Source organism: Leishmania major, chromosome 33 (assembly GCF_000002725.2).
Source record: "Leishmania major strain Friedlin complete genome, chromosome 33".
In the NCBI taxonomy this organism is placed as follows: domain Eukaryota; phylum Euglenozoa; class Kinetoplastea; order Trypanosomatida; family Trypanosomatidae; genus Leishmania; species Leishmania major.
In genome coordinates, this window is record NC_007285.2 from 959,508 (window position 1) to 972,008 (window position 12,501).

The window sequence follows — 12,501 nt, forward strand, 5'->3', positions numbered from 1 at the left end:
CGTTTTTCTTTTCGCTCGCGCGCGTTCCTTCCATCTCGCTCTCCTTCTTTGCTTCGCTGTGTACGAGAACAGACGACCACAACATGGGCGAACGTCACGTGTCTGCGAGGGAAAGGGGCATCATGAACCGCTGCCAGCCATTGGAGACTGAGGAGCGGAAAAGGTGAGTGCACGAGAGAGGATAGAGGCGACCCGCTCCGATGGGGGCACAGCCACACTCCAACATACACCCTTGTTGCAGCTCTCGTGACGAGGAAGGTAGCAACACAGGGACTGACATGTCCAAACTGCACACATCGCTAGGTTGCACTTCCAGATTGGCAAGTCTGTCGAAAACCTGCGCTCTCTCAATGGTTGTGTGTGTGCTTGCAGTTGTGCGCGCAGATGTGTCTGCATCTGCGAGTATGCGCATGTGCTCGCCTAAAACGCGCGAGCGCAAATTAAAGGATCGCTTGCCCTCTCCAAGCCGCAGCCGTCGACGCTGGTGCCGCAGTGCCGCACCTCGTCCTTGCTGGCGTCTCAACTTTGACTTCCCCACACCGTCCTCTTGCCCGTTTTTTTTTTTTTCGCTGCTGCTGCTCGATGTCGTGGGGGACGCGCACACCCGCACACGCTCGCTAATCTGTCCCCTCCTCCCCCCACGAATGCAACCATCTTCGCGCAGAGGGCGGCGCTCCTCTTCGACGCGAGTGGAGCTCCCGTAAGTACGGAAGAGGCGAAAAAGTAATACAAGCAAGCAAAAGACGGTCACGTCCGCACATCACTGGTAGCCAGGGAGACGCGAAAACAATACATTGCACGCGCACGCAACCCTCAAGACGGAGTAACGGAGATGAGCATTGAGGTGCACGTGCGCGTTCGCCCGTCCGTGGCGAACGTTGTATGGTCCAGTGCCGAAACCGTGCTTTACAGCACGGCCAACCCCAACACCCGGTACGTTTACAACAAGGTGTACCCGAGCAACAGCACGAATGAGTCCATCTTCCACGGCATGGAGGCGGTTGTGCACGCGGCGTTCGATGGCAAGAACGTCACCATTATGGCGTACGGTCAGACCGGCAGCGGCAAGACGCATAGCATGATCGGCGTAGATCACGATTCTGGCATGGTGCCGCGGGCAGCAAAATTACTGTTAGAGTTGAAGCGAACCACTCCGGGTACAAAGATACAGGCATTCTACACGGAGATCTACAACGAGTCCGTCAAGGACCTTCTAGAGCCTCAGCGAGGCGAACTTGTGCTGCACGATGCCCCTGACGGTGGCGTTTTCTTTGATAAGAAGATGATCGACGTGGAAACGTTTGACGACTTTATACAGCTGCAGGCGGCAGCGGAACGGAACCGCAAGTACGGCGTCACCAACCTGAACGAGCACAGTAGTCGCTCGCACGTCATCCTCACCTTCGAAATACATCGGCGCAATCGGGTTGGCAAGAGCGTCATCAACTTGGTCGACCTAGCCGGCTCCGAGTCGGCGTCGCGCGCGAACACGGATGGCATTTCCCTTCGAGAGGGCGGCTACATCAACCGCAGCCTTCTAACTCTGGGCAACGTGGTGGACGCCATCGTCGAGAGGCGACCCTATGTTCCATACAGAGACGCCAAGCTGACGCGCCTCCTTCGCACATGCCTGGGCGGCTCCGGTATCACGCTAATACTCTGCTGCGTGAACCCCTCCCGCGAGAACTTTGACCAAACCGTCGCGACACTCCGCTTCACGCAGCGCGCGATGAAGATCAAGAACGACCCTGTCGTCGTTCTGAATATGCCGCCACTTTTCACGCATCAGTATAGTGACGGTGCACGGCAGCTCATTGAGGGCCTGCAGGAGTCGGCTGAGGCGGAGTACCAGCGTGGGCTGCGCGACAGCTTTCACTACTGCGGCACCACGGTTGCCTTGGTCGTCAGCAACTACCAGGCGCAGGTGTCCGACTGCTTGCACTCGCTGGCGAACGCGCAGCGCCTGCTCGTGGCGCACGACCACGCCATGGCCATCGACCATATTGGACGACTGTATAACCAGCAGAACGACCTGGTGCGGCAGCGGATCGGCAACCAGGAGCTGGCTGAGAACGAGAGGAAGCGGCAGCGCGACGTGGCGTCCGAGATCGAGTCCCGAAAGGACAAGATAGCGAAACTGGAGGAGGAGCTCAGGACCAAGGTCTCATCACTCGACACGAATTTGGCAGGGTGGGAGTATCAGCTCTACGAGGCGCGGCAGAAGCAGCGGAGTGAGATGGACGTGCTGCTTCAGCTAGAGCTGGCGCGTCGTGCACGCATCCAGTACGAGTGGGTTGTGTGCTGGGAGCGAATTGCGTCGCGCAATATTCCCATCATTCAAGCCGGGCTCTCGGCGCTGCAGGCGAAGCTAGTCGAAAACGCCAGCGGTGCTGCAGAGCATCAGCAGTACCGCCATCACCTCCATACCATCCTGTCGTTGCAGGATGGCGATGCCGGGAGCCGCACGCTGCATATGAAGGAACTGCGGACGGCCCTGATGAAGGCTCGCGATGAATTGGAGGACCTGAAGACAGCACACGAAATGGTGAAGGACGACATCGAGGAGGCGAGGAGGCAGCAGCAGCAAGACAGCGAACGCGGCTCCGCTTCCGTATCACCGCAACCGCTCCCGAACGTGTCTGACCTCTCAGAGGAGGATCTTGTCGATTACTACCGCGGCGTTGCTGACAGCGAGGTGGAGGAACGCATTCACCGTCTGGAGCGTGAGGAAAAGGCGCTGATGGCGCAGGCACGGCGTGGCGTTCGCCGCGAGAGTCTGCGGCGCGTGCGCGAGAGCCTTCGTGTATCGCGTGGCAGCCGTGGAGGCAGTAGCCGCTCTCCGCAGAGTGGCGGTGGCGGCGTCACTATCACTCGCCTGGCCGAAACCGCCGGCGCAGGACCCGGCTCGAACGCGTCACAGCATGGCGGACGCAGTGTAGCTGATGAAGAGGTGCGCGCTGGCTTTCGCCAGGCGGAGGCGACCGCGCAGGTGGAGGCGCGGGGCCGGCGAAGCTCGGCCAGCTACGCGGACGGCGTGAAGAACGCGCTTTCCATCTTAGACAGTCTCAAAGCGCAGCTTCAGCGCAGGGGCGGCAGCAGCCATGCGTCACCCACGGTAGCATCTACAAGCCGCAATCAGCAGACTCAGTCGCAGCGGCAGCAGGGGTCTGCCCGCGTGCGTAACCATCGTAGCGTAAGCAGCAGTAGCGAGACGCGCCGACGGCAGGGCCGCAAAGGCGTTGAGGAGACGGCGGTGTACCACGACCCCGAAGAGGGCGATGTAGGAGAGGAGCATCAGTGCGCCGCTCCCCGCTCTGCCGCAGAGGCTGCTGCGCACCGGCGCCACCACGCCACTGTGCCCGACAGCGCCGACGACACGGACAACATTTCATTGGCAGAACTGTATCAGGCATCTATGGGGAAGGAGAATTGGAGTCGGCCCAAGCCCTCTGCTGCTGCCGCCGTGTCTTCTCGCGCGGCGCACAAGTACACCGCGGTCGCGGAGGACGATGCGGCATTCGACGCGGATGAGGAGACACAGGAGGAAAAGGAGGACGGGCGGCCGGTATCGCATCAGCTCACCTCCTCCCCACCGATCGGGATTGCGGCACGACGCAAAGTGAAGCGGCAGAACTCCCGCCCGGCGGTGGAGCGGGCCCTTTACGCGTTGAACTCCAACTCTCACTCAACGTCTCCTTCATGAAAGCCTCGTCGCTGTTAGCGACACGGGTGACGCTCGTGTAGCCCGCGCTTGGGGTGGCGCCGGCCGAGCGGAAGCTGCGCCTTTTCTTGCCTCTCTTACGGCTCGTTACCGTGCGTGTCTTCAGGGGAGCTGTGTGCGCTACTCTTGCATTACCCGCATGTAAGCTTGTGCGTAGACACTCTCTCTGTCGCTGCCATTCTCACCATCTCCCTTGACGTGTGCCTTCGCTTACGATCTTGCCTTTTTATCGGACCCGCTGCGCTGGGGAACACGAGCCAGCTGCGATGGTGGTGGTGGTCGCGCACATGTGGCGAATCGCTGCGAGGCGCACCCAGCAGGGGTAAGGAGAGCAACACAAACGGCGAGCAGAATGGGGTGTTCATGGATGCAGCTTTCCATGTGCGTGCGCGCTCTTCTGGATACCGTTTCTCATCTGCCTTTACTGGCGTCTCCCGACCCTCTTCTTCTCGTTCTCTACATGTTTGATCCCCATCTCTTTTCGTTTTTTTTTTTCGTTAGTGTGTTACTGTGCGCCCGTGTGCCATTGTGCATTCATCGATGCTCATCTTCTTTGTTGTTTGCTTTTGTTTGCTTCGTCACCCTGACCACGGCATACGCGGCACACCAAGGAAGGATGGGGGATGCCAAAGTCTTGCCTCTCTTTTCCTGCCCCCCCCCCCCCCCCCAACTGAGAACAGAAGAAACAAACAAGGCACTGGTCTTGTCAGGGTGGTGGCCGGCGAGTGCATGGTGGTGCTTCTTCCATTTTGTGGGGTCGCGCATCCGTCCACCTCTTTCTCTTCTTCCCAGGCTTCTTCTTTTTCGCACACGTCAGCCACGGGCGCTTGAGGGCTTTGCTCCCCCCCCCCGGCATCGCATTTCAAACGAGTGCTGCTGCTCTCTTGTACGGGGAGGGGGGGGGGCTCTCAGCTGCTCCTGTCGGGCAGCTTTCGGCCGCGACATACGTGTGTGTGTGCGCGTGGGGCGGAGTAGCTCTCTTTTACTCCCTCTTATGTGGGGGAAGATGCCGACTTGTTTTGCTATCTTGTCTGTGAGCTCCAGTCGCCCCCACCCCGGCCCGCGGCCCCCATCGTGTCCTCCGCGGCGTGAGACATGAGGGGTGGGGAAGGGCGGACCCTGCGCCTTTGCGGAAGGCATGGAGACGAAAAGCAGCAATGCCGTGAGTGGCGTACGGGGCGGAGCCTCCCCCCCCCCCCCCTGGCCCTTCCTGGCGATGTCTAGCGCCTTCTCAACATCGCCCACGTTAAGCAAGAAAATGCGGATGGGGCCCGTCAACGGGATAGCTTGCCTTCCTCTGTTTCCCTTTCTCCCTGATCTCACATTCGTGAGGGCAGGCGGTAGTCACATCATCGTGTACACTGTCTCCTTTTCAAATTGTTTTCTCCCTTCTTCGTGTGATCGTCGTCTGTGTGTCGCTCTGAGTGCGCGCTCTTCCTCCTTGTTCCCTCGCCCGTCTCCCTCTCTCTCCGAGAGCGTGTGCCCGATGTCTCGGTTTCTTTTTTATTGTTTTGTTCTCTTGTGCGCTTCCTGTGATGGTGTTGTGGGCCGCTGTATTCGCTGTGGCCGCATCTGCGCCGTCCCTCTCCCTTCTTCTTTACCCTTTTTTTTGTTCTTAGCTGGTCTCCTCTGCTGCCCAGGCGCGGGGAGAAGGAACGCGAAAGGAACGAAGAAAAGGCGAGAAGGTCTGTGTATCTTGTTGTGCATCGTTGCTCGGTCACGTGTGCGCTCACTTGTTTCTCCTAGATCCTCTTGCCCCACCAGGTACAATGGAACGGGATGCAGAAATGAAAAAAAAAGGAAAACAATTTATGCGAGTGTCATCGGCAATACGTCTGGTGGCGACGAATACCCTCGCATGAAAGTGCCGAGTTGCGGCACAATACCCCTCCCCCCTTCCCCCTCCTGCCTGTGACCTGGTTGCTTACGCCTCCTACGCTGTGCGCTTCTTCGAACGCGCTGCGCAGCGCATGCATCGTGCATGCAGCGGCCGGCAAAAAAAAAAGCTACCTCATGGAGGCTCATCAACCTCCATGCGCGTCCCTCACTTTTTTTTGCTTCGCGCGCTTCCAAGGTCCCGGGATGTGGCCCTTCAGAAGAACTCTTCTGCAGGCGATGCCAAGGTCTCACAACCTCTAGCGTCATGATGCTCTTCTCGACCTTCTCCCTCTTTCTTCGTACATGTATATGCTCTCGTTGTCGTTTTCGTCGTATAACCCGTCCCTCCTTTTCTTTTTTGTTTGTTCGCTGTGGCTTCGTCGCACACACACACACACACACACCACACACACGCTCGCGGCGTATGTGCCGCTCTCTCTCTTTCTCTGTGCATGACCGTACGTGTGTGGGGGGTGCGTGCTGGCACGGTTGCGCGTTCTGACATCAGAGGTACACATATTCTCTCTCCCCACCACCGTACACGCCCCCCCTTCCCCTCCCATCTCAATCCTACACAGACGTAAAGCTGAGCACACATACAGTCGTCCACACGCAGCGAAGGAGCAAGCGCTGAGCGACACCGAACACAGCACCAAAAAAAACGGCACACATTTCACCGGCGGTGTGGACCATGTTTTATTCCGGTTGTTGCCTTGTGTCGCTTACTCCTCTCCGATAATTGTCTTCATCAGCATCTTTGCCCCTTGCAACCTCTCTCGTCTGGAACGTGCTTCGAGGTCCCTTTTCCTGGCTAATCTCTTCCTTAGTCAACACAACGGGCGCGCCACCCCATCGTTGGACTTCACTTCTCCTCATCACCTAGTACACATCACAGTTATACAGTGATCCAACGCGGTGTGCACTCACCGACAGTCTCTCTCTTTTCCCTATATTTCCTTTTGGGTTCGTAAACCTTGGAGTACTTTCCTGCCTTTGTGCTCCGCATCCGTTCAACCGAGTGCTTTCGAACGTGTGCTGCCGTTGCGCGAGCGAGCGCGCACTGCCGCAGCCCCGTGTGTCTTCCCCACCGGCTTTGCTCTGCTGCGGCCGCTGATGCGGGGTGCCAGATCTTACCTCTGTGAGGTGTACCCTCTTTTCTCTTCGTCGTCCCCCTCTCCAAACTGTAGGCGTTCTCTCTATTCTTTGTGCATATATATATATATATAGTTGCTTCAGAGTAGAGCAGATCAGCCGGACAAGCCCCCTTTTCGTGCTTCGCCGACGTATACTTACTGGATTGGCAGCACTTGAAGGGTGGGGAATACGAGCGGAGCGCTGTTGCTACTCCCCCTCCCTCTCTGCCAAGACGCGTCTGGTCTGTGCTTCGACGGTAAGAGAGAGACGTACAGTGGGCAGAAGAGCAGCAGTTCCCCCCTCCCCTCTTCCTCCCTCTCTCCCTCCCTCCTCCTCCTCTTCCTCCACTCCTCCTACGCACGCGATCGCCAACACGCTCCGGCTGCCGCAGTGAAAACGCCGCAGCGGTCGCCGCCCAGTCAAAGCGCGCGCCGAGCCACCGTTTTCGGCTCAACTTTTTTTTTGATGCCGGAATAGACGCCATCTCCATCACGTGCGACACGTTGTGAGCGAGAGGCGGCAAAGATAAAAACGGAAGAGAGAGAGAGAAGCAGTGCACCATCGCCATTTCTGGGTGAACTGGCGTAGCCTAACGAACCTCCGTCCTCGCTGCACTACTCGCCGTGCTGGCCTTCCCTCTTTCTCTCTGGCCCGTCCCCTGTCCTTGTCGAAAGCAGACGAAAATGCCACTCAAGGGACACACCTACGATGTGGCGACCACAGTTGAGGCACTCAACGCGAGCTTCTCGTTCGACCCCAGCTGCCGCATTGAGCGCGTCTTGCCAGATGCCTCACGGGAGCTGGTGAAACAGGTGTTGTGGGCGACGTCGCGCGTATCGGCAGTGAACGGCAGTCCTGTCGCGGACAGCCCTGAGCTGAAGGCAGCGCTTCTGAGTTTGGTCATGCGGCACCGCAACCCACCATCGGTTACAGGAGAGGAGAAGACGGTGCCGAACTCTGTGGCGCTCTTTCCAAAGACCCTAATCACCGTCACCTTTGAGCGCACCGATGAGCATGCATCCAAGGTGTCGATTGAAGGGAGTGTTCTCAGCGACGGTGCGGTGAGCAAGGTGAAGTCTCCGAGCTCCGCTGCCGTACAGGAGCTGATCAGCGAAATAGCGCCCCCGTCCATCGAGGAGCCGCCTCCGGCGCTGCCGGCGATCGATGCAGATTTGCGCGGGTCTTTCCGGCGTAGCATGATCGGCCACCCAGGAACAGCGGCGGCGCTGCTCAAGGAGTCTGTCAGCGCTGCTTCACCCAACGCGACCGTGGCAGCGAGTCGCCGCTCTACATGTACACCAGCGACTCGTGGCACCCCGCAGCCGGCAACGCGACGAGCATCCTCCCCGCCAGCGCCGCCGGTGCTACGGCCCAGCCACAGCAAGAGCAGCAGCTCCTCATCGGACCTGGACGACAGTGAGGCCGCCTCGGAGGCTTCCTCAAGCGACTTCGACACGGTGCGCATTTGCCAGCTGAAGGGCACATCTCCGTCTGACGGGTGCATCACTGCCGCTGCTGCCGCGGCCGCTGCGGCACAGGCAGGGTCCGAGTTTTCGACACCGGGGCTGCTGGAGTTTGAGAAGATGAAGCTCTCGATGCGCGGGGACGAAGTGCTGCGCCACGTGGGGTCCGGCGCCGGTACCTACGGACACACTCCCACTGACGTAGCGGAGATGACGGTGAAGGGCCGTATCAAGCGCGCGCTGGATTGTGTGGAGATGGGGTATTGCGTCATTTGCGTCACGCAGGATGTGAACCCGATTGCGGAAATCGAGCTGCTTGCGTTGACTGCGAAGAAGCGCGTTGTCGCCTTCGACTTGAGCGTGAAGCTACGCCTCCGGCCGAAGCCGGAAGTGCTCGCGGCTCAGTTTGCAGAGGCCATGCGTAGCGGTGCGTGGTTTATAATGGTCAACGCGCACAAGTCTATCAGCACCTGCCTCATCTTCGAGGAGCTGCTGGAGGATGCCCACATGCACAACCTGGAGGGCTTTGACCCCTCGGCGCGGATCATCATAGCCTTGGAGTCACATCCGCACTTTCCCAAGGCGCTCATGCATCATGCCGTCGTCATCAAGGTCGTCTCCAACTTTCAGGGTTCGTCCTTCCTGTCCGACTCCATGGCCGCATCGATCTCGCGTGCGCGTCTCGTCACGGCGGACGCACTCACTCAGTCACAGATCGGGGGCCCGTCGCCGCGCAGCCTGCAGGCTTCTGTGACGCCGAGGGCCACGGTGCAGAAGCCCGCCAAGAAACACGTGCGCATCAGTGCCGCGGTGGAGATCGTCGACATCGCACCCCGCGAGGTAGTCAAGGTGCCAAAGCGTGACTGCCCAATCGACGTCAGCGGCAGCGTCGCGCTCTTCAAGACCTTCAGCGGTGTGAGCGGCGATAAGTTCCTCTGCGTGCAGTCAGCCGGTGAGGAGGGCCGCTTCGCTGTCGGCTCCTCGTGCGGTAACGTTTACTTCCTCGACTCGCTGGGTAACTCGCTCCTCCAGGCACACGCGCACAACGCCTCTATCTGGGATGTCAGCTTCAAAGACAAGTTCCATTTCGCCACTGGCTGCGAGGACGGCACGTCTGCCGCCTGGAGGCTAGGCGCATCGCTCGGCGGCGCCTTGACTGATGACGCGGTGCTTGTGCCAACGGCGGCGACATCGCTCGGCTCTGACGTGTACTGCGTCTGCTACCTCAAGAACATCAATCCCTCCCCACTGCTCATCGGTGGCTTGCACAACAGCCTAGTCATCCGTGAGGCGGAGAGCGATGCAGTGCATCTCGTGTCCATCCCATCAAACGCGCAGGTGGTGGGATGCTTGCCAAACTCGGCCACGGCCCTGGTAGGCGGGGGCGATGGCTCCGTCTGTGTAGTGGACGTGATGACGGCTAGGCCACTCGGCACCCTGGTAGACCACACTCGCAAGCTGCCCGCCCTCGCCGTCCTCGATGATAATCAGTTCTTCACCGGCTCCTTCGATAGTAGTATCCTCTCATGGGATTTGCGAGTACCGGGCGGCCTAACGTCGTCTGTGCAGGGCGGCGCAGCGGCGACGGAGCTGGCGGCGCACACGATGCACACCTTGAAGCTAAAAAACTACGTTACCGGGCTGGACGTTGACGACGTGCACCTTGCGGCCAGCGTCGGCGAGAACCTGTACCTGTGGGACGTCCGAAAGCTGCACACGGTGCTGGGCGGCTACCCACAAGGCTGGAAGGGTCTCTCGCGCGGCGTCAAGGTGCAGAGCATGTCGCATCGGGTGGTGACCGCGTCGCCGGACGGGTTTGTGCGCTTCTGGAGCTTTGTCTAGGGCCGACGGGGGCGTGCCCACCGCACGTACGACAAGGTCGCCGCGTCGGGCTGCAGCGAGCGAAGGCAAGTGCAAGTGAAGCAACGCTTGCCAGGCGTGTGGACGCGACGCGTCGCAGCCGAACGCCTCGGGGGTACGAGAAGGACAGCGACTGGCGGTACGCCGCGGTTGCTGTTGGTTGACTGCGTGCGCCGTCGTCTTTTGGTGGCGGTGGACAGCAGTGGTGCGTTACCGGCATGCTTCACGTCTCGCTCGCTTTTCTTTTGTCTTGTGCCCTCAGCTCTTTCCAGGGCGCGTGACGTGGCGTGTGCGCGTAGGGGGCCAGCCGTGCGAAGCTTGTGTTGCAAATAAATGGTAACGCAAGCGGATCTCTCGGCGATGGAGGGGGGCCATGGTGAGCGAGGGAGGGAGAGCGACGAAGCGAAAAGGCAAGGATGGTTGATGACGTCCATTTTTCCTGTCCTCCACGGATCGCTGGCGGTGCTTTTCGCACTCGTGTATGATGTCGGCGTGCGATGCCAGTGTGCGGTGCGCGAGGCGAAGAAAAGGGTGGTGAGAGGGGAGATATGACGACGATCGAGCGCTCATGTATCAATAGCGATAGTGAGAAACGAAAAAAAAATAGAGGCTGAGCCTGTGGAGGAGAGTCTTGGACTTTTTGCCAGCGCTAACATGTGTGTCTTTCGCGTATCAATCCTCCTTCACAGTGGTTTCGTCACCTCTTGCCCAACGTGCAGCGCCAATGCTTGAGCAAGAGCGTTGTGGATAACTTTTTCGCTCATTGTCTGCTGAATGGTTCTCGATGCAGCCCTGCTGCCACTTGCCCCTCCTATCCCTTTTTTCGTTCTGTCTGTGTGTTGTTGTGGTTTGTAGCTGCATGGTTGTTCTTTGGATCCATGTGCGTATGTACTGTACGGTATTTTCTCTTCTTCCCTCCCTTCCTTGCCTCCTCCCCTCCTTTTAGTTTTACTTCTTCGCTTGCCGTCTCCCTCTTGCGCGTCGGCGTGGCACTCGCACTAGCACGCACTCGTGCACGTGCGCACGCGCACCGATGCGAAAGCGAAACCGAGGGTTTATTTGTTTACTATTCTGTGACACCATGATGACCGTTGCAGTTTCTACCTTTTGTGATTATTGTTTATATTTTCTTTTCGTGTGCTTGCCTCCGAACTTGTTCTTCCCACGACTCGCTGAGCACTCACCGACCGACCGACCTACCTACTCCCCTCCTCTTGCTTTTCTTGGTCAACGCCGCTACCCTCCTCTTTTTTTCGGTCGTCTATGCTGAGTACACATCAACTCCGCATGCTCTCGCACACACACACACATATATATATATATATACATAGCGTGCCATTTCTCGGCCTCACTTGCTCGTTGGGCGATGTGTGTGTGTGTGTGTGTCGGGGGGGGGGGGAGTTTCACTTCAGTTTTCGTTTGCTGTATCATGGAAAGGGTGCGAGAAAAGAAACACGACACTACCCCTTTCAGAGCGCACGCGCACGCGAAAAGACATAAACAGCGCCACCAAAGCCCCAAGAGGCAAGACGAGAAGGTTGCACCAGTGGTGGCAATGACGGCGATGACTGGTTCGCTGAACAGCACTGCTGTGCCCCATTGGTAGGTGAGTGGGTGGGTGGGGGAAGTAGGTCAAGTAATAGGCGACGTGGATGCTCTGCCACGCACAGACGCCTGCATCTACCGCAATGTAAGCACCTCGAAAGACGAACAGGTGGGTGTCCAAAGTGAGGCAGGTGTGAAGTGGCAGAAGAAGTGGGCTACAACAAATCAACAGGAAAAGAAACAAGCAGAAAAAAAATAAAGAGCAGCGCTGCGAAGGCATCTGTATGTATGCACATGTCTGTGGGTACGCGTCGATGTGAAACTCGTCCACATGGAAGACACAGAAACGCACACACGCTCACATATGCGTTGAACGCACATCAATTTTCCCCCTTTTTGTCGTCTCCCTCCCCCTTTCTTTGCCATCTATTCTTCGCTGAGCGCGTGAATATTTTGCATGTGTCTGTGTGTATGTGTACAAGTGTACATCTATGTGCCTGTTCTCCTTTTCTTGAGGTCGTTCCTCTTTCGTTCGTTTCCTCGTTTTGTTCCTCCGCTTATCTTCGCTTTCTGCGAAGCTTGTGTTTTTTTTTTTTCGTTTCCGCCGGTTGGGTGAGCAGGCTGCGCCCGTTCTCACGTCACAGATGTGTGGTGCTGTGTAGGCAAGGATAGTAAGAAAGTGGAAGTTGCGGGCGCACGTGTGCTCGATGCTGACGATGATGCGGGCACGACAGAGGAAAATGAAGGCGCACGTATGTAGGAGCAGAAATTGATGTATGTTACAGTCCTTCTGTGAGTGTGCATGCGCTTTAAATTGTTTCGATAATGGTGCGCAAAAACAGAGAGTTTCAGGAATATCTGTTTGGGGTTTTTGTTGCTAAGAAGGGCGCAGAATGACCT

At 58.1% G+C, this 12,501-nt stretch overlaps 2 protein-coding genes across 2 annotated transcripts; both read left to right on the forward strand.

Annotated features, from left to right (window-relative positions):
- Positions 1-832: 832 nt before the first annotated feature.
- LMJF_33_2140 (putative kinesin) lies at positions 833-3,703 on the forward strand (the record flags this gene model as incomplete). Its single annotated transcript, XM_001685923.1, has 1 exon — positions 833-3,703. One exon carries the CDS (start codon positions 833-835, stop codon positions 3,701-3,703), a length of 2,871 nt encoding a protein of 956 aa, XP_001685975.1.
- Positions 3,704-7,416: 3,713 nt separating this feature from the next.
- Positions 7,417-10,038, forward strand: LMJF_33_2150 (conserved hypothetical protein; the record flags this gene model as incomplete). Its single annotated transcript, XM_001685924.1, has 1 exon — positions 7,417-10,038. One exon carries the CDS (start codon positions 7,417-7,419, stop codon positions 10,036-10,038), a length of 2,622 nt encoding a protein of 873 aa, XP_001685976.1.
- Positions 10,039-12,501: the final 2,463 nt, after the last annotated feature.